The sequence below is a fragment of the Scomber japonicus genome, chromosome 9 (genome assembly GCF_027409825.1).
Source record: "Scomber japonicus isolate fScoJap1 chromosome 9, fScoJap1.pri, whole genome shotgun sequence".
Classification (NCBI taxonomy): Eukaryota; Metazoa; Chordata; class Actinopteri; order Scombriformes; family Scombridae; genus Scomber; species Scomber japonicus.
The window spans coordinates 28,299,380-28,317,871 of NC_070586.1; the positions used below are offsets into that span (position 1 = coordinate 28,299,380).

At 40.6% G+C, this 18,492-nt stretch overlaps 2 protein-coding genes across 2 annotated transcripts; both read left to right on the top strand.

Annotated features, from left to right (window-relative positions):
- Positions 1-1,902: 1,902 nt before the first annotated feature.
- On the top strand, positions 1,903-3,798 carry star (steroidogenic acute regulatory protein). Its single transcript, XM_053325114.1, has 7 exons — positions 1,903-1,966; positions 2,165-2,272; positions 2,488-2,618; positions 2,771-2,929; positions 3,075-3,259; positions 3,420-3,513; positions 3,679-3,798. The coding sequence occupies exons 1-7, from the start codon at positions 1,903-1,905 to the stop codon at positions 3,796-3,798; spliced, it is 861 nt and encodes a 286-aa protein (XP_053181089.1).
- Positions 3,799-5,811: 2,013 nt separating this feature from the next.
- Positions 5,812-16,553, top strand: elmod3 (ELMO/CED-12 domain containing 3). Its single transcript, XM_053324796.1, has 13 exons — positions 5,812-5,883; positions 6,964-7,746; positions 9,263-9,334; positions 9,456-9,530; positions 9,623-9,692; positions 10,042-10,104; positions 10,226-10,314; positions 11,007-11,130; positions 11,270-11,392; positions 11,630-11,760; positions 12,016-12,092; positions 12,201-12,328; positions 12,466-16,553. The coding sequence occupies exons 2-13, from the start codon at positions 7,711-7,713 to the stop codon at positions 12,714-12,716; spliced, it is 1,239 nt and encodes a 412-aa protein (XP_053180771.1). The 5' UTR covers positions 5,812-5,883; positions 6,964-7,710; the 3' UTR covers positions 12,717-16,553.
- Positions 16,554-18,492: the final 1,939 nt, after the last annotated feature.

Sequence of the window (18,492 nt, forward strand, 5' to 3'; positions counted from 1 at the left end):
CCAGGACTGAAGCTCATTAAAACATAATGCTGCTCGTCAAATAGGCCGCCATTAGAAATAGGAATATGACCCACTTTAGCTCCTAATTCATTATCTCAGAAAAATGAGCTTTACAGTACAAGAGACGTGGGTGTCTGGTCTGTCCACTGTGTCTTAGTAATGGGTCACATAGTACTAGGCCCGTGTGTTCCCATTTTAAATGAAATGACCCACCCTGCAGAAGGCCAGAGGGAATGATGGGTAATTCCTGCTCTCCACACAGAGGGACACAAGGTTGCAGGTTAAGGTGACTTCAGTCTTTCTTTGGGATTTATGAATCTGTTCCTGTTTTTTCTGTGCCCTTTTCTGTTCACTTATCAGATAGCCTGCTACTCTCTTGACAGGTTTCCATTCCTGTGGTCATGAACACTGTTGACTCTGAGTGTGTGTCTGACGCGCAACTCGCTGAGGCAATATTGCTGTTAGATAATTTGGATTTTGCTTGGACGGACTGAGGAAGGTTGTCAAAACATGTGAGTTGCTTGACAAAACATGTTATTAACAGATCTTGGTGTGTTGTTTGATGATGAAGCAAGATTTTTCCAGACTGTGATTCAATCTTAGACAGGAAAAGGCTGAAGCACAATCGTGAAGTTGATGTTAAGATGTTGGCATTATGAAATGTGATGTTTTTGACAAGTCTGACTGCCATGGAAACCATGACAGAGCTGCTTTTGGACAATAATAAACCCTCACTGAGTAGTTTCATTTAACATTTATGTATCCAGGATAGATTGGCTCAGTATGCTGTACATGCTTGATGACTGCAATGCCCTACAGTATCACTGTCTTGCAAATGCATTGTTACAATGATACAGTATGTAACAAAAATGTATCTAACCAGTTCCTCAGTGTTAACTTTGTTTCTTATTACTGTTACATAGTTTTTGGATTCACCTTTAACCCTTATGTTTTCTTGACACTGGCTTTACTTCCCCTTTGTTCAGAGTCACACAGTTCAAATACTTTCCTCTTATTGTCTGACCTTATAAAAAGCCAATATTTAGAAAAATATTAAAGTGTCAACCTTCATCTTTGCCATAAACTGGGCTTGCAAATTTAGTAAAGGTGGCAATTAGATGGAAATGACCATATATCATATCATACATCATGTTGTGTCACTGAATAAAGAAATATTTCATGCTTTATTTGATGTTTGATCTTTTTCATTTGTCAATTTCAGTAGCATTTCAGAAACATGTCAGCAGCTCAAACTCATACTGTATTTATAAGCGATTCTTTCAAAAAGTAATTAGATGAAGATGATGAAAGAATGCAAAGTATGGGTACTTGAGATATACTTCTAGCTCAAAACAAGATATCAATCATAATTGAGGGGAAGAAGCGAGCCAAACTCAATGGAACATTTTTTGCCCTGAAATTCCTGTGAGTGTTTAGGCTGTAATGGACCATGAAGGGACGGATGAGTCACTCAGGGTCTCTCACACTGACCTCTCTTTTGGCACTGTCATCACTGAAGAGAGGCTGTGTTTTTATGTGTGTCAGTGTGAGCAATACAGCGGCCTGGGCACTGAACGTTATCTGACACAGTGTTTGTGAGAGTCTGAGACATGCTCGTCGTGTCCGGGAGGCAACCTTGGCGACATGGCCATTGGAACAGTGAAGTGATGTGTGTGTGTTTATCTACGTGGTGATAGCACGGCGGCCTTGTGTGCAGAGCTCTTATATATACAGACACGTTCAATCGTCTACAGACAGAAATCCTCTCAGAAGTCCTCTCTGCACTCTCATCCGCTTGTCCTCTTCTCTCTAAGATTTACAACTAAGCCAGATTTTTGAATCTCATTTGCTTTTCAAGTTTTCTAGTTCTCTTAAAGCTGCAAGAAACTCTTGTGTCAGAAAATGCTGCCTGCAACCTTCAAACTGTGTGCTGGCATCTCCTACCGGCACATGAGGAACATGACAGGTGAGTGAGAGACATTAAGATATTCTTGCCTTGACCTGCTTTTCTTTCTGTTTTACATTAGGTTTAAAAATGCACATTTTCTCAGTGGAGTTCTGCACGGAGCCCAGAGCCAGAATGGCTGAATGAATCAAAGAAGACAGATCTAATCAGTGGATTTAACATTGTAATAACTGTGGGCTGTTTGTCTCTGTATCCCAGGTTTGAGAAAGAATGCAATGGTGGCCATTCACAATGAGCTGAACAGACTGGCAGGTCCGGGCCCCAGTAAGTGGATCAGCCAAGTCCGCCGACGAAGCTCCTTTCTCAGTGAGTTATTACACGTGGTTACTTGAGTCAGTTTATGGATTCAAACAGTGCTGCCATGCCGAGTAACAGTCTTTATGTTAGATCTTAAACTTTATAAGCATTTTTGGTTGATAGGTTAACAGATAAGTCAGTGTATTATTATAAATGCTCCTTCTCCACTATGAGTTAACTGAAGATTGATGTGAGTTTTTAGTTCCTTGCTGTTTTGTTTTAAGGTTCACGGATTGAGGAGGAGGAAGGGTACAACGAGGAGGAGATGTCTTATGTGAAGCAAGGGGAGAATGCACTGCAGAAGGCCATCAGCATCCTCGGTGAACAGGAGGGCTGGACCGTTGAAACTGTGGCTGTGAGTATCAAAACAGGACTCAGAAAGCAGAATAATGGTTCACTGAAGTGTTAAATCATTCACCTTGTAAGAGATATAGCCAACATATATTGTTTCAAATTTGAGAGATTACTGTATGAATTCTTCTGTACTTTGTTACACCATTCTTTTAGGCAAATGGAGACAAAGTCCTGAGTAAGATGTTGCCTGACATTGGGAAGGTGTTCAAGCTGGAGGTGATGTTGGAGCAGCACCAAGACAGTCTTTACGAGGAGCTGGTGGGAAACATGGAGCAAATGGGGGAGTGGAACCCAAATGTCAAAGAAGTTAAGGTGAGACAGAGGCAGCTGGTGTCTGCATGTGAATTGATACTGCTACTTGAAATTCACTGTTACATACCATAAATAATAAAACATGTACAAATACAAACATATCAATGCAAGAAGGTTGCTAAAATGTCACATTGGGATTCATCAGATCCTTCAAAAGATTGGCCAGGACACCATGATAACCCATGAGGTCGCTGCAGAGACACCTGGTAACGTTGTGGGGCCAAGGGACTTTGTCAGCGTTCGTTGTGCCAAGCGTCGAGGCTCCACCTGCTTCCTGGCTGGAATGTCAACTCAGCACCCGAATATGCCTGAGCAGAGGGGTGTGGTGAGGTGAGTCACAGAATCATTAACTTGTTATGGTAGATGCACACCACATTTACGTATGTAAGGAGTAAATGAATCTGAGATATGGATACACACTGTTTGTGTGCAATGGATGGATGATATGTGGTTTAAATTGATGCTGAACACTGATCATGACATTTTTCAGAGCGGAGAACGGGCCCACCTGTATAGTTATGAAGCCCTGCCCTGAAGACCCAAATAAGACCAAGTTCACCTGGTTACTAAATATAGATCTCAAGGTATATAAAAGCCGTCTCAGCATTTTTTACACTTACCACACTGAATTGCACTGAAATACATTCAGCTATGTTAAATAATTGAACATAAACATGTATGTGACAATACTGCAATACTAAACACCATGCTATTCAATCTAACACTGACTTTGTCTTGGTCGTCTGCAGGGCTGGATCCCAAAGACAATCATAAACAAAGTGCTCTCTCAGACACAGGTGGACTTTGCCAACCACCTCAGGCAAAGGATGGCTAATAATGTTTCTATGGAGATGGCTCATGCCTGCTGACACAAGATGCCTCTTGAGCTTTGGCACAGCAGTGCACTCGACAGCAGCAGAGGAGCAACCCCATCTCATTTGAAAATAATGTAAATCTGCTTTATCTGCTTAAGTGAACGAGACGATCATGAGGAAATGAAGGAGATCAGATGAAAATAATGCTTGTCTAAAATTTTTGGAAAATCTGAGGACAGATCTTGGTTTGAATTGGAAAATGTGTCTTTTTCTTGGCCTTTTTATTAGAGTCTGTCATGACATTTTGATCCACCAACACCAGCTTTGATTGTTTCTGCTCTACTCCACCTTGGCAGACACACTAAGCCATAAAACATGTCATAAACTGCCCATTGTTTCTGTCTGATAACACCCTAGTTACTGTCCATCCTGCTGCTGTAAAAATGCACTTTTATTTCATTGTTATATTTATTGATATTGCACAATTGCATTGCATTACACAACTGCCAACTGAATAAACAATTGATATTTATGGTTTTATGATTTTTATTACACTTTCGGCAAAGAAGAAAAGCAGTGAGGAGAATGATTACTCTGTCTTTTCCTGATGCATGAGAACCTCAATAAAACTTCATAAAACATTTCATTTTGACTTGTCTCATTGTGAAGATAAAGACACACTAACTCACTCATACAGAGGAGAACATACACAAGCAAAAAACTGAATAGAAAACCTTCTTGGAAACTGTACAGTGATTTTACAAATATTCCACTTCAGCAGGGAGAAGATGGATGAATTTAAACGTTCTTTTTTAAACCATGAATAATAAAGCTCATAAAAAATGTCTTCCTGTTCCTTGATGGGTTTTTCGGACTGACAGTTTGCCAGAGAGAGCAGGTGTTTGGCCATTCAGATGTGTGAGGAGCCCAGCAGCGAGCAGTTCGGTGTGAGCCAGCAGCGCATTCCCTGAGATCAAGTATCAGTGGATTTCATTCCAAACAGGAAATCTGTTCATTGCCAGTTGTGTAACATTTTTCCTATTTCATTTAGACTTAATCGATCCAAAATGTTTTGCAACAGCTCTTTTAATTGGATGTAGTGCAGACTACAGGGGCCAGGATTACCTAAACTGAGGAGTGTAGGTCTCAATCTCTGTCGCACATGATTAAGTCGGCTGCAAGACATTCAGCAGCATTACTTCAGAATTATGTAATTATGTCATACCACTGAGGCCTGAGGGAAGTTTCTGAGTTGAAATAGGAAGTGCGCTGACTGCAGCTTGTGAACAGTGGTAGCCGTTTATCACTTTTTTAAGAATTCCCTTTTTGGTTAAGTCTGACTCCAGCGTGCTCTAAAAAACACAAACTTCAGCAGAATAGCTCTAAGTGCTGGCTTGACTAATGCAAAACAAACTTTTTTTTTCTGTGAAAGAATGTTCCAGAGGGTAATAATTGACATCTGCTTGAAATCCCTCAAATCTGAACATAAGCAGATGTGAGAAGAGTTGTAGATGCTCGGAAATCTTGTTCCATTATTTGTGTAATAAAAAGGAACGCAGAAATTCTGGGGTAGGAAAGGGAAAATTGTCCGGTGCAGATAAGTTGTGTAATAGGACCAAGAAGACAAAACAAGCTATCTGGCAGTCATATAGAATCCCTGGCACTGATGACTGCCTTGATTAAATCTTTCTTCTTTTTTTTCCGCAACCAATATCCATCTGTGCGTCCTTGACTGAAATTCAACTCAAACATCAGCTTTTTTTCTGTGTAAGAGAGAAATGTAGGAAAATTCTTGTACTTTATGGGGAACACCAAGAATTGTCCAAACTTTGCCAAGGAATTCAGAAAAAATGAAAAATTAACCTTTTCACAATATCGCAATTATCTATTAAAACAAACAAACAGGGAAATTAAGATTTTACTGTATTTTGTGCAAAGATGTATTGCTGAGCTGCTATTAGGCTATCTGTAGACTGAAAAGGAGGTCACAGCCTCCCTGCTCTGTGCCGGAGAACGATGACGTAATGAGCCCAGAGTCCGACAGGAAACCACAATTCCCAAGATGCACTTGAAATTACCGTGGCCACTGGACGGGGGAAGGGAAGCTGAGATTGGAGGGAGAAACAATCAGAAACTGAGGTACTTTTAAATGCTTCAAATCACATATTATGCGCAGACATGCCGCGGCACACGTCGTTTTGTGGCGTTTTTAATATATCTTAAAGAGAAAAGCAGATATCTCCGCATGTTGCTGTCGCATTTGTGCATAGACTCCATCTCCGTTGCAGTTCAATAGAGCTACAGCTAGCCCGTTAGTTAGCCGGACAGCTGGCTTTTCTTGTGTTAGCAGGCAGGTCCCAGCTACTTAACCGCACTTAATTTTCATGACATGAATCGTTTAACTATGAAGCACCAAAATGAGGCCCGCTGACATGTAGTGTGTGCAGGCGTTGCAGTCTCGGTTAGAAATGAAGCTGTAGCTGCGTCTTTGTGCCTGCGGGGTTGCTAGCTTGTTGGCTGCTACAGATAATGTTATCCAGGCGACGTCAGGCTGCTGCTGTATGTTTGACAACTGTCACTCTGTCAAACATGAACTTATTCTGCATAATTTGTAATATTGTCATGACACACTGCTTTTAATATGCACTGCTTTAATGTACACAATATACATTAACATGAAAGGGTGTCTTAAAACCTCCTCATTGGAAGAATACTCCTGAATTGAAGATACTGTGCAAGTGAGAGTACACACGTATTACCAGCCAAATACACTGAAAGTGTCAAAATTCAACATTTTATTAAATTGAATTATAGAGCAGAAAATGCATCATACTTCATGAGCTTATTATACGGGTTGTGTTTCAAACTTAACTATATAGTAACTATAGTAAATAATAGAAGGTTAAAGTAGCATGACTCAAAATATAAGTACCTCAAATTTGAATTTAATCACACTTGAGTAAAATTTAATTAATTAGCTGTCCTGCAGTGAATTTAGGTTGCTCTGCTAATCTAGTCGCATAAAAATATGATACCAGAAGAAATATTATTGCACTGTGATGTAAGTTCATAGCAGTATTTTTGTCAATAGTGAGAGAGTTCAACTCATATGTAGCTCTGTGCTGTTTTCTGGATAGCCACACATGTTAATATGGATTTGTGTGTTGCTTATTGACATGTTTGTTAATTTTGTGTAGTTTAATACATTTTTTGTTCTAGTTTTCAGATATTGTGTACATATGACTGCCCCTCCTCAGGACTCTGACCATACAAGGACCCCATCCATGACCCACATCTCACGGAACACCTGCGTGTTGCTGTTTTATGTGAGACTGAAGACATAACACAGATGCAAATAGTAAATTGAACTATACTGGTAGCTCTGAGTACTCCTCGGATTTGTCTTGAGTGCCAAAGGGATGAAGCGTCTTGGACAGGGAGAGCCCAGCCCTGAAAAATGTCATCATCCAGCTTTTGTGCACCTCTGATGGGGCTGAGAAGTAAACCCACTGACCAAGCAGATCTGTGGAGGAGAGGAAGGAGGGAGGTTTCCAGGAAATGTGTGTATTGATGGATAGCCTACAGTCAGCTCTTGTAGACTGATACCTGCACATTCCTCTTCGCGCACACACTCAAGGTTAGACTTTTGGAGTAGCCACCAAAACCAGGCTGCTGTCAACACCACACAGTCATCGCTGTCACATAGAAAACGAGGATATCATGTGTGCAACATGGGTTTCTATTGCCAGTAACAGTTTTGTGAAATCCTACTGGTGACTGTGGACTGAGATTCTCTGTGTATATGAGGAAAAAAAGAGTAAAAGAATAGAAAGTCACTACACATGTGCACTACAGAAACCATGGTGGTCCTTGCAGCAGCTCATCACCCCATCTCAGTCCGTGATTTCAGAAGCCTTTAGAGGCCAGGATCAGGAACGCGCTTGCCAGCCAACACACTCATATGCAATGGAAGAAGACATTGATGTCACATCCCACCCTGAGGTATTGTTATTCTTTCATAGTTGGACTTAAAGTTATAAACAGTTCATGTCATTCAAGTGTTTTTGTTTACATTAATGTAACACAATTAAAGCAGGAACCTGCACCTGCTGTGTAAGTGGAGAAATTAGGAGTAGACTCTCTTTACTACTGTTGGCATATTGATGTTGTCACCATCATAGAGAAATGCTTCCTGTACTGCACTGTTGTTTAATGTTAAACAATTAGTAGCTCATCTGTTGAATCAGTTCTGTCACATGTGTTTAGATCAACAGTTCCCTCTCTGTGTTAGCTGTAATCTCTGGTCTGGTGTGCTTGGCACGTTGCCATGGCGGCAGCTATCCTCAACTTAGTTTTCTAGCCATAACATTACCTCTTAGTCCCTGGACTGTATCCTTGTATATTGCTTTTTTTTGTAAACATTTGGATGAGTACTCTGTGTCTCAGGGCTCATTGGATACGTTTACAGGCACACTAATATTCCACTATTATTCCAAATATTCCACATATTCCACAATATTCTTAATTGGATGCAGGTCATGTGAACAGCATATTCTGAATTAAGTATTTTCCAATTAAGGCATGAGGGATGTGCCAATATATTCATGTTTTATGAGCGTTATTTAGACTGGTATACGGTGCATCCAGAATATGCATCTCAGTAAGGTTTGTTACCAAAGTTTACAACTCACAGCCTCTTTCCTATTTACCCCTGCTCAAGCAAAATGACATATGCTAGAGCAGGAAGGCAGAAAGAGGAGAGGAATGAGAGGACAGTGGAGAGCTGTTCAGGGTGGGTTGGAAAAACAGAGCGTGCCTTCTTCATGAAGTGGATTTGTTATTATCCTGACATGCAGCCATGGACTGACGGTGACAACTTGATTTGATGCACCAAAAACACTCAATGTAGTAAACGTCATGGTACAACCCAGGCACTGAATAGGCCTGTAATTATATATTTATAATATCAGTCATATCACTTATAAGTATCAGGCAGCAGCTCACTAATGTTTTTCTCCTTGCTAGGGAAACCCTGAAAGCACTCTGCATGTAGTCGGGAATATTAGTGGAAAATTAATTTTCATTAGTCATGTTAACAGCTTTGTAGGAATATTGTCTTCTTCAAAAACACAAAAACTGGAATATTTTGTGCATGTAAATGTAGTCTTTGAATGCATGTGTATCTGGGAGGGTAGAGGGTACACACTTCTTTATTTATTTTTTATTTTTTGATTGCCTTATTTTCAATGCTTAAATTTAGGAAGCACACTAGTAAAACAGATGTGTTTGCAAATGCACAACTTCTGACACATCTGTGGGAGTTTGTTTGGTTTGTTTTACTTAGTATTTTTCAGTTTTCCAAGTTGGTATTAGGAATTCTAGGACTTTAAAAAAAATGAGATAATAATGAGGCAAGCAGTGATCATGAATGGCCTGTCTTAGAGCAGTGAGGGCTGCACTATTTTTATATTGGGTGCATGTCGTAATCAGCTGCTCTGTGTTGCTGCCCTCTTCTTAGGGCCTGAATGGTTTGTCCCATGAATGTAAACCATTAGAGGAGATCACCAATGGACACTCCAACCATAAGCCTGTGAGTACAGTAAAACAGACCACTTCTCATTGATGGGACCTATGTCTCATTTTCATTCAATGTGATTTTCTTTCCCAGAAAAACCTTTAAAACAGTTCAAACTTTTTTTTTTTCTTTTCAGGTCATGAACGGACTGATTATCGGTCATAATGTCAAAGACAACACTAATGGCAGCGCATCACTCAGATCCCTGCCGGTAGTTACAATTTATGTGTAGTATCTCACTTTAACAACCATCCTCTGGTCCCCTTTGTGTGTAAGATAATCCTTTGTTTGGTAATTGTGCAGATTTCAGCACTGAAGCAGAATGGTCTTCTGCAGACACTGGCAGCCGGAGGAGACCAGCCAAAGCCTGCAGGTGACACACACATACTCTCACACAACCTCTCCTTTGTCTTGCATCCTCTTCCCACAGGAATTTGTGAGTGTATCCTAGATACCAGGCAGCTATTGCAGGTAAAACCTCCCTCAGGAGTGCAGGTTGCCTGCGTGGAGGTAGAGTGGGGTCTCAGTGGTGCTCTGGATGATGCAGATCTGTTAGATAGGAAGCATTTATGACAGGGCATAAACTGGGTGGGTGTCAGCAATTGCACCACAGCCCCTTGGCAGACAAGACACTGTTTGAGGCTTGCAGCTTGTGAGGTTTGAGTATTACCATATATATCAACTGAATTAGTTTTCTTACCTCACCTTTTCTTTCTCTACAGAGGAAAATGCAGAGTTGGAAAAGGCCAGACAGGAGTGGGAGGCTCTGGAGAACATCCAACCAGGTCAGAAACATCTGGTAGTTTCACCTGTTGTACAAGATAATCATGACTTAGTGATTTTGAATGTGTTATCTGTAATTTGTTGCTAAAAATATATATTTTTTTTTTGGAAAAAATCCTGCAGCTCTCACAGAGGACTCAAACCCAACCCCGCTCATCTCCTTTAATGAAGCCCTGCAGTACTTCCAGACCACAGACCTCGGGGATTTGCTAGTAAGGAACCCTGCATACCATACATTCTTAAATAAAAGCTGTTATCTAAATGATGGCGCAAATCAAGGCTTGTCCCTGATTAAGGGTGCAAAAAGTTTGTCTTTTGAACAGAGATATTGTTCTTGCTCTGAATCACTTTAATGGAAATTCAACTTGGTCCTTTCTCAAGGTTAAGCCACTTTCAGTGAATCTCAGTGTTTCCTTCAGATGGTTCACAGTAAAAGCTGTGTATCTTGGAAGGGCAAGGGAACTGGTGGCAGCATTTTAACATGAAACAGATGGAGGAAGTGTTGACTTAGCATTAACAGTGAACACCAACAACAACAAATGAACAGATCAGAAACTGGGATGGTTCTTGGTTAAGTATAAATGATAAAATGTTCCTATAGAGTAGAGGAAATGATAACTAAAGGTCTGTAACACAGACCTTGATCACTGCTCAGTGAGATAAAGAATCAACAGATTGTGGGTGAGAGAGGGAAAGACTTACATCTAGTGTTGCCTTTATCTGCAGTCGCCTCCCAAAGCTGGAAAACTAGAGCCATAAAATGTGAAAGAGAAGTGAAAAAAAGCATCTGGTCCTGTTGCTCAGTCCGGCCATAAATAGAGTAATTGGATTGAAACTGTGGCGTAGTGATCATGACTTTTATTCTAAAGCAGTATTCTATTTTCATCTCCACCCCCACCTGCAGAAGAACATCCAGCCAACCATTCGCAGGACAGGTCTCGCCGCAATCACACACTTCCTCTTCGGACCACCGCGACTGCACAGGGAACTCCTGGAGGAACGGGATCTGGTCTTTGCCATCGCACAGTGTGAGTGTGTGTTGGCCAGGCCTGGTGATGAAATAATCCGCCTGGTGGTGAAATAATCCACCAGGTGTAACTCGTGAGTGTTTCCATTAAACCACTGATTTTTTTACTGAAGCATATTTGTGTGTCTTGTTGTTTGTAGGCCACGTGGACAACAGCCAGACAGTTCACATGCGTGTCCTACAGACCATTTATAAGAGGCTGCTTGGCTGCAGGCTTGACTGTCCTCGCTTTGGGTCGCACTGGGAAAACATCGGCTTTCAGGGTAAAACACCTTTTACACTGCTCCTTAATTTCATGACGTAAAAGATTTTAATTGTTTATTATCCAATTTCAATGCAGTACAAGTTTCTAGAGTATTAAATGTTGTGAATTCAAAGAAGGCTTTTGTGTGGTAGAGTGATGCTGTAAATAATTTAGAAAAAAATCTGTATCCACAGTTATTGACACCAAAGAGGGATATGCTGACTGAATTAATTTGGGTTGTTTTTTTGTGCTGTAGGTACAGACCCAGCTACTGACCTCCGTGGTACTGGTTTCCTGGGACTGATGCATACTCTCTACTTTGTTATGGATCCAGAGACTCTACCATTGGCTAGAGACATCTACAAGTTATCACAACACCCAACACAGGTACCACCACTTCATAATCAACACACTGCAGTCATTTTCACTATTTTATAGACAAAACCATTTATTTGTTAGTTGATAATGAAAGTGATTGTTTTATCTTTGTGTTAATGTTGACTCATTCAGTGATTAAATTGAGGCAGAAGGAACTAAATCGAATAAGAGAATTTCCCCTCAGGGATCAAATAAAGGTTAGCATTTTTCAGCACCTACCCTTGGACCCTCTCTAAGTTTCCTTGTGGTTGTATTCTGGTTTAGAACTTTCCATTCAGTGTGATGTCAATCAACATGACCCGTATCGCCCTGCAAGCACTTCGAGAGGAAGCCATGTCCAAGTGAGTCACTCGTCCCCTGATTTTGTTTTATGTCATCCTGACCTTCTGCTGTAGCGTCAGACAGTATCACTTCACACCAACTCTCCTCTCTGCCTTTGGTCTTAACAGGGAGTGCAACCGTCGTCAACAAGTGGTGGGTGTGTTGAATGAGTTCTATGTTGCCACGTACCTGCACCTTTACCAACTGTGGAAGACCCAACAGAAGACCATTGCTGACTCTGGCTTTGTACTAAAAGGTAAAGAAAAATATTTGTATACCTCTGCACTGGTGATTTTTGCAATATCTCAGAACTCAAATTTGGCTCAGTCTTCGTGTGTATTGGAGTCACAGGACTATTACAGATAGTCATTTTTTCTTCTTCTAACCCTTCAGAAGTGGAGCTGTTTGCCAAAAAGAACCCCAAGCAGATGCTGCGCCGACTAGAGGTCTTCCTGAAAGAGAGGAGGGCAGGTGGAATCCCCCGTGGAACATCGCCAGACCCTCAGGCCCAACAGCACTCTCCCAGCCTGGGGGATCGAAGGGCCAGAACCGGGACAGGACAGGGAAGCAAGGGAAAGGAGATGCACTTCACAGGAGTGTGTGATCTACCGCCAGACATGGAAGGAGAGGCCAGACTCATCTAAGCTAGACTCTGTCTGTCTGTGTGTGTGTGTGTGTGCGTGCGTATGTGTGTGTGCGTGAGTGCTCCTGGGTGTGTGTGAGCAGTCTTGTTTGTGAGTGGCTTACTTTCAGAGAGCTAGAAGAAGAACCCTCCAGACCCTGATCTAGGACCTGCTATCTGTACTTCAAACACTTCCGCTCCTTCCACTGATGCTGGGGTGCTGCACTTTGATCAGATGAAGCTTGGGGGGTCTTTCAGAGTTATATGATGTTTATTTTTCTTTGGGGTGGGGGGGGGGGTGTAATTAATTTATTTTTTTTAACAGTCAAATTTAAAGAGCTGATGCAGGTCAGAAACACAAAATGTCATAAAACAACAAGAAAGTGAATGTGTGCACTTTGCTGTGTGCATTTAGTAGCCAAATCAATAGCTGCCATGTTCTTGTCATTCTACTGGCATAGAAGTCTACAATGTACACATTTATGTCTCTAGAATCTCTCAGCCAGGGTGTGTCAGCACTGTAGAGGCAGGATCGTGGCATGGAGCGACTTATTTAAAAGGCTCAGCGTTCACTCTCGCTCCAAGAAACTGCTCCATCACACGAGCATGCTAACAGCCTGTAATGCAGCGGAAGAGCGTCATCGTCAGGCATATTATCAAACGCTCTGTTAACTTTAGGGTGGTTAGAAAAAAATTAACCGGTTCCAAACCCCGTCATGGAGCAAACAAGAGCAGGTATTCTTAGCATGAGTGGAGAGCAGCAGATATAATACCCGGAGAAGTTACAGAATCTTTTGAGCGGAGAGCAGAAATCACCAGGAGACGCTGTTCTCTCTTACAGAGCAGGCTTCAAATGCAGCTGGCTTTGAAGGTCTGATCACTTTGCATTCTCTATTAGAGCGTGAATGAAGTATACGTCATGAAAGATGTGAAAAATGTGCAAGAAAGGGCCCTCCAGTCCAGGTGTACGGTGGCATTGCCAGTTGTCGGTGTCAGCTGAAAGTGGTCTGATAGACTAGGTCCAGAGCTCCCTCTTACGCGGGGGGATATATTTTAAATAATTTAAAAAATAACTATTTTAGTCCTTTCTGTAGGGACAGCTGTCATAACTTCATAGTTATGCATAAAAGCACTTCAGAACTTTGTTATTAAACTGATGGCTGAGTGACCGTGAGAAGGATTTTTAACACTGTTAAATTCCACCAGAACATCTGAAAATCTTCAGACTCGTGAACACTCGCAGCTTTTCGCGGTTAAAGCCAAGGAGATACTTCATAACAGAGTCTGTGTGCTTGGCGTGGTCCCGGCTAAAGTCGAAGGTCTGGTATGAGCTTTCTCTACATTCCGTTATAAAGCATGTGATTGTAATTTCTTCTTCTTTTTTCTTCTTTTTTTTCTTTTTTTTTTTTTTTTTTGGAAAAGTTGAAAATTTATTCCAGTAAGTGTGTGTGTGCGTGCGTGCAGGCTTGTGTGTGGTGAAATGAATGAGCTGATATTGATGAAGGGTGCCTCTCTTTGGAGATGTATGGTACAGTATGCAATCCCAGCTCTAACTCAATGATAATCAAAACGATAGTGCTGTGTGACGATAGAAATCGTTTCTAACTTCAGGGTTTGTGCGCTTGTGGAAGCGAGTGTGTGTGTGTGTGTGTGTGTGTGTGTGTGTGTGAGTGAGTGTGTGTGTGTGTGTCGTATGACAGAAACTGACTACAGATGGGGTGCTTTCCTCTGCACACAATAAGCCAGCTTTACTAAGTACTTGATCCATCAAGCTGCAAAGACGGTACTTTAGTCATTTCAAAACGGTACATAGAATTTCAGAGGGCAAGATTTCTCCTAAAACAAACAACACATCTTTTTGTTTGCCTTTTTAAAAACAGGTTCTGGATACATCTGGTTTCAGCGACTCTGTGGCCTAGAATGGGTAGAGCTCCTCAGCAAAGCTGGTTCCTGCTTTGTGCTAATGTGAAACCGTCTCCCATTGTTGTAGTCTCAATCTGTAGCATGTTCAGGTAGCACTAGTACTGTAGCATCCTATAGCCTCCTCCTCTTCGTAAAGCTTGTTGATGTCACGTCTCAGTTACAGTCTGTAGTGTCGACCAGTGCGCAAACTGTTACTACTATAGCACATTCATTTCATCTTTGCATTAAAGCCTCCGTCATTAGACACACGTTTAGGTGGCGCAGCTGTTGGACATATGTCTTGGAGAGATGTGGGATGACGTGTTATTGAGCTCAACCTTGTCTTCTAAGAAGGTAACAGTAAAAACGGTGCCTACATCCAGTGGAGCCATGTGGGGTGGAGTGCTCACTTCCTGTTTTGTTTTTTTTTCTTCTTCTTTTATTTGAGCCACCGTGCCACAGTAGACTTCCTCCATTCATATAAGGCATTAAACTGAGTTGATGTGACCCCTAAAAACATGCAGGCCTAATGGATACATATTACTAAAATATGTAAATTTTCAATGTCAACATCTACTCAGATAGTTGTTCCCACGCCATCTCCATCGTATAACTTTGAGAAAAATGAGCTGATGTAGTGTTGCCAATTGTTTGCAAGAGTTTTGATCGATCAGGAAAATTTGCACTGTTGTAGATATTTGATAGTATGTGTGACGTATGCAAGAGGAAACAGGCCATCTTCAATAGCCATAAACGTTCAGTATCACCCACCATTAATACAGGCTTCGTGAAGTCAGACTCCCCTCCTCGCTCTTAATGAATTGCACCACAGATACGATCTTACATTTAGTTTTTATTAAATTTTAAACTGAGGAGCAGTACAGTGTATGTAAATCAGGAAGTTTGTATATAGAGAATTAATGATTGTAACTGTATGATTGTCTGTAGGGCATTATACTGAAACACATTGCTTACCTCAAGACTTGAGACAAATCTCTCCTTTCTCTCTCTCTCCTGATGTTTTTGGCCTCTCAGTCAGACTCTTATCTTTTTACGTTTCCTTGTACTTAGGCCTTCTCTCATACAAATTGGATATGTTATATAATGTGTATATTCAACACCTGAAGCACTATGTAATAGCAAACTAACACAAAAAGCTGGTCAATGTTATGTGTATACTATTTAAAGACACATTTATAGACACTATTATAGGCCCACACATGCTCTGATGCACATCTGCAGATAAAGAAATCCTTTTAAAAATCAATCTATAATTGGCTGATGTTACCATGTTGAAATGAGCTGGTTTTCTTGTGGCTTCAGTGATAGTACAGTATACTTTTGCTGTGTTTTAAGTGTTTGATGTCAGGAAAACACTCAAACAATCAAGTCTTTACAGCTACGGTCACAAACAAACAGTTCAATATATGATTGTAAAGATATAGGCTTGATTAGCAGCCATTATACTGTGTATGCTTTGACCTTGGTATATATTAAGTATCCAAACAAGGCCTGATTTATCCTCTCATATTACCAAAAGTTATATTTTCAGCAGTTGTAATAGATCATATCTTTTGATCTGTTGATCATCATTTTTTTTTTTTTTTTTTTGGTATCTCCTCAGTTGTGAAACCAGAACCAAGAGAGTTAAAAAAAAAAAAAAAGAAAAGAAAAACGGGTTCTTGCAGGATGTCGGATGCTCTGAGAGGTGTGGTCTGAAGTTCTGCTTCCCACAGCAGCAGCTCGGCAAATACAATCACTTCTCTCAATATCCTGCGCTTTATATGAAGGTGTTTTACTGTTGCCGTCATCGTCATGTCCCTCAGAGCATTTTATGACTGTACCTTGATTGTAGAAGCCCTATTTTATATTGAGAGTTATTTCAGAATACAGTATGTGCTGTTGTACATTAAATGTATTGTATGGAGAAAGCTAAATAAATGCTGTTTAAAAATGACTGTTTCTCTGTTTGTATTGTTGTATAATTGTACTGCTGTGTACAATGTCCCTGTTCCATACTGCATACTAACATTATACCCTTTGATTCAAAGTATAATGTTTCCAAATTAGTGTAACAGAGTTCATTTAAGTCAGCGTTTTAAAAATGTATCTATACTTTGATTAATCGTTCAATCTAAATGTCAGAAAATACTGAAAAATCCAATTATACAGAGCTCAAGGTGTAATTTTCAAATTGCTAGTTTTGACAGGAAACCAGATCAAAAACAAATAATTTACTATTTACTTGGATGTAAAACAGGAAAGAAGCAGATTGTCAGATTTGAGATGCTCTTCAACCAAAGAATATTTGGCATTTTTTGTCGATAATGGAACTAAACAATTCCAACAAAATCAAAAAAGTTGACTAATTTTCTGTAAGATTACTAATGCGTTAATCTAATCATTTGTATTTATTACATATATTTCCTAAGATCTTACCATCTTCTCTCCTCAATTAGAAATGTTTTTTGTGAATTGTATTGTGCCTTTTTTATTATTGCAAAACATTGTTGAACAATATTATGCATCAATAGCACACCCATAACTCAAGTGTTTCAGTTTTGCATGCTGATTAGTTCTGAGTAATTTTATTTGATCACTTTTCCCGTATGAACAAACCACATATTCATCTTCTGCTTATGTAACCTGGAGTTGGGAAACAGATGTGGTTTGTTGTGGGTCTCTGACATTGCTGTTCTTCAGTTTAGCCACTAGAGTGCACACTTTGCTAGATCCACAACTAATAAAACCAAAGCAGTGAGTTGACATATTACAGATCACAGGTGTTGCATAATTCACAGGTTGGTTTATATAGTAGTGTAGCAAGAGTTGTAAAATGCATAAATGTATACAGAACACTAAGCTTCAGTTTTACATGAGACAATATACTTAAAACTCCAATGAAATTTAAACCTAATAATTATTTATTCTCTCTTTGGCTGTTTAGTTTAAGTGACCCTCATATGTTCCTCTGGTGCAACATCATTAGGGTGGAGCACTAATATTGGCTTGCTGTGCAGACACTGTTTAAACTCTCAGGCCTCTCTGTCTGTGCCTCATTTTTCAACGGGGAAACAAATTACTTAGACATCACTGAGGCACAATTGTCCATAATTTGTTATAAGTGGGCTTGCACTATGTTTCCATGGTCCACTCCAGTGTTGAAATACTTGCAGTTTATCAGAGAAAGGGGGATTTTGGTGCTGGGTCAATGATATTGGGACGCCTCCAAAGGAATCTTGGTGCTGTGTGCTTCGACATCTGTGCTTAATCAAACTCATGGCTCCCGTCCCACAGAGCCAGATGACTAGGCTGTGGTGGACCTGCTGAATCACAGCACACACAGGATGGAAAAAATAGTTCAGCTAATCTTTTATCACCAATCCAAGTCAACATCACAATTCCATGAGCTATATTTCATATCTGCTAATAGTGTGCTGTGCTGTCTGTAATAGTTTTATTAGCATTCCTCAGTATGCACATGGTCTCGGTAGAGAGCAAATACATGACACATCTTTCGTTATATCACAGAGGAGTCTCATAAATGATTAATAATCTAATACACAGACATCAGTCATGTGTCAGGTATCCTGCAGGAGTGTTTCAGTAACCATGTGCCTAGTGAGAATGAACAGAATAGTGCAGGATGGGGTTTTATAAATCTGTTTCCATTTGTACCTAGTGAGCCTGCTGGAATACAGCATTTTTCTCTCACTCTTACTCTCGCCTTCCCTCCCCCAACTCTCTTCCTCTCTTTTCCTCTCTCCCTGATGTCATTGTTTCCTGCCCAGTCGATGCTTACGCTCGGCTCAAGGCTGCATGCACAGACACTGCCTGCTGCTCTGCTTAATGCTGACCCATAGGAATTTACAGACACTAATAAAAGTGATGTCAAA

Excerpts from the sequence above, each read along its gene's own strand:
- elmod3 (XM_053324796.1), top strand. The coding sequence starts at position 7,711 with ATGGAAGAAGACATTGATGTCACATCCCACCCTGAG. Across the intron at positions 12,093-12,200 it reads CGAGAGGAAGCCATGTCCAA|GGAGTGCAACCGTCGTCAAC; the intron begins GTGAGTCACTCG and ends TGGTCTTAACAG. Across the intron at positions 12,329-12,465 it reads CTCTGGCTTTGTACTAAAAG|AAGTGGAGCTGTTTGCCAAA; the intron begins GTAAAGAAAAAT and ends CTAACCCTTCAG.
- star (XM_053325114.1), top strand. The coding sequence starts at position 1,903 with ATGCTGCCTGCAACCTTCAAACTGTGTGCTGGCATCTCCTACCGGCAC. Across the intron at positions 2,273-2,487 it reads CCGACGAAGCTCCTTTCTCA|GTTCACGGATTGAGGAGGAG; the intron begins GTGAGTTATTAC and ends TTTTGTTTTAAG. Across the intron at positions 2,930-3,074 it reads CAAATGTCAAAGAAGTTAAG|ATCCTTCAAAAGATTGGCCA; the intron begins GTGAGACAGAGG and ends GGGATTCATCAG.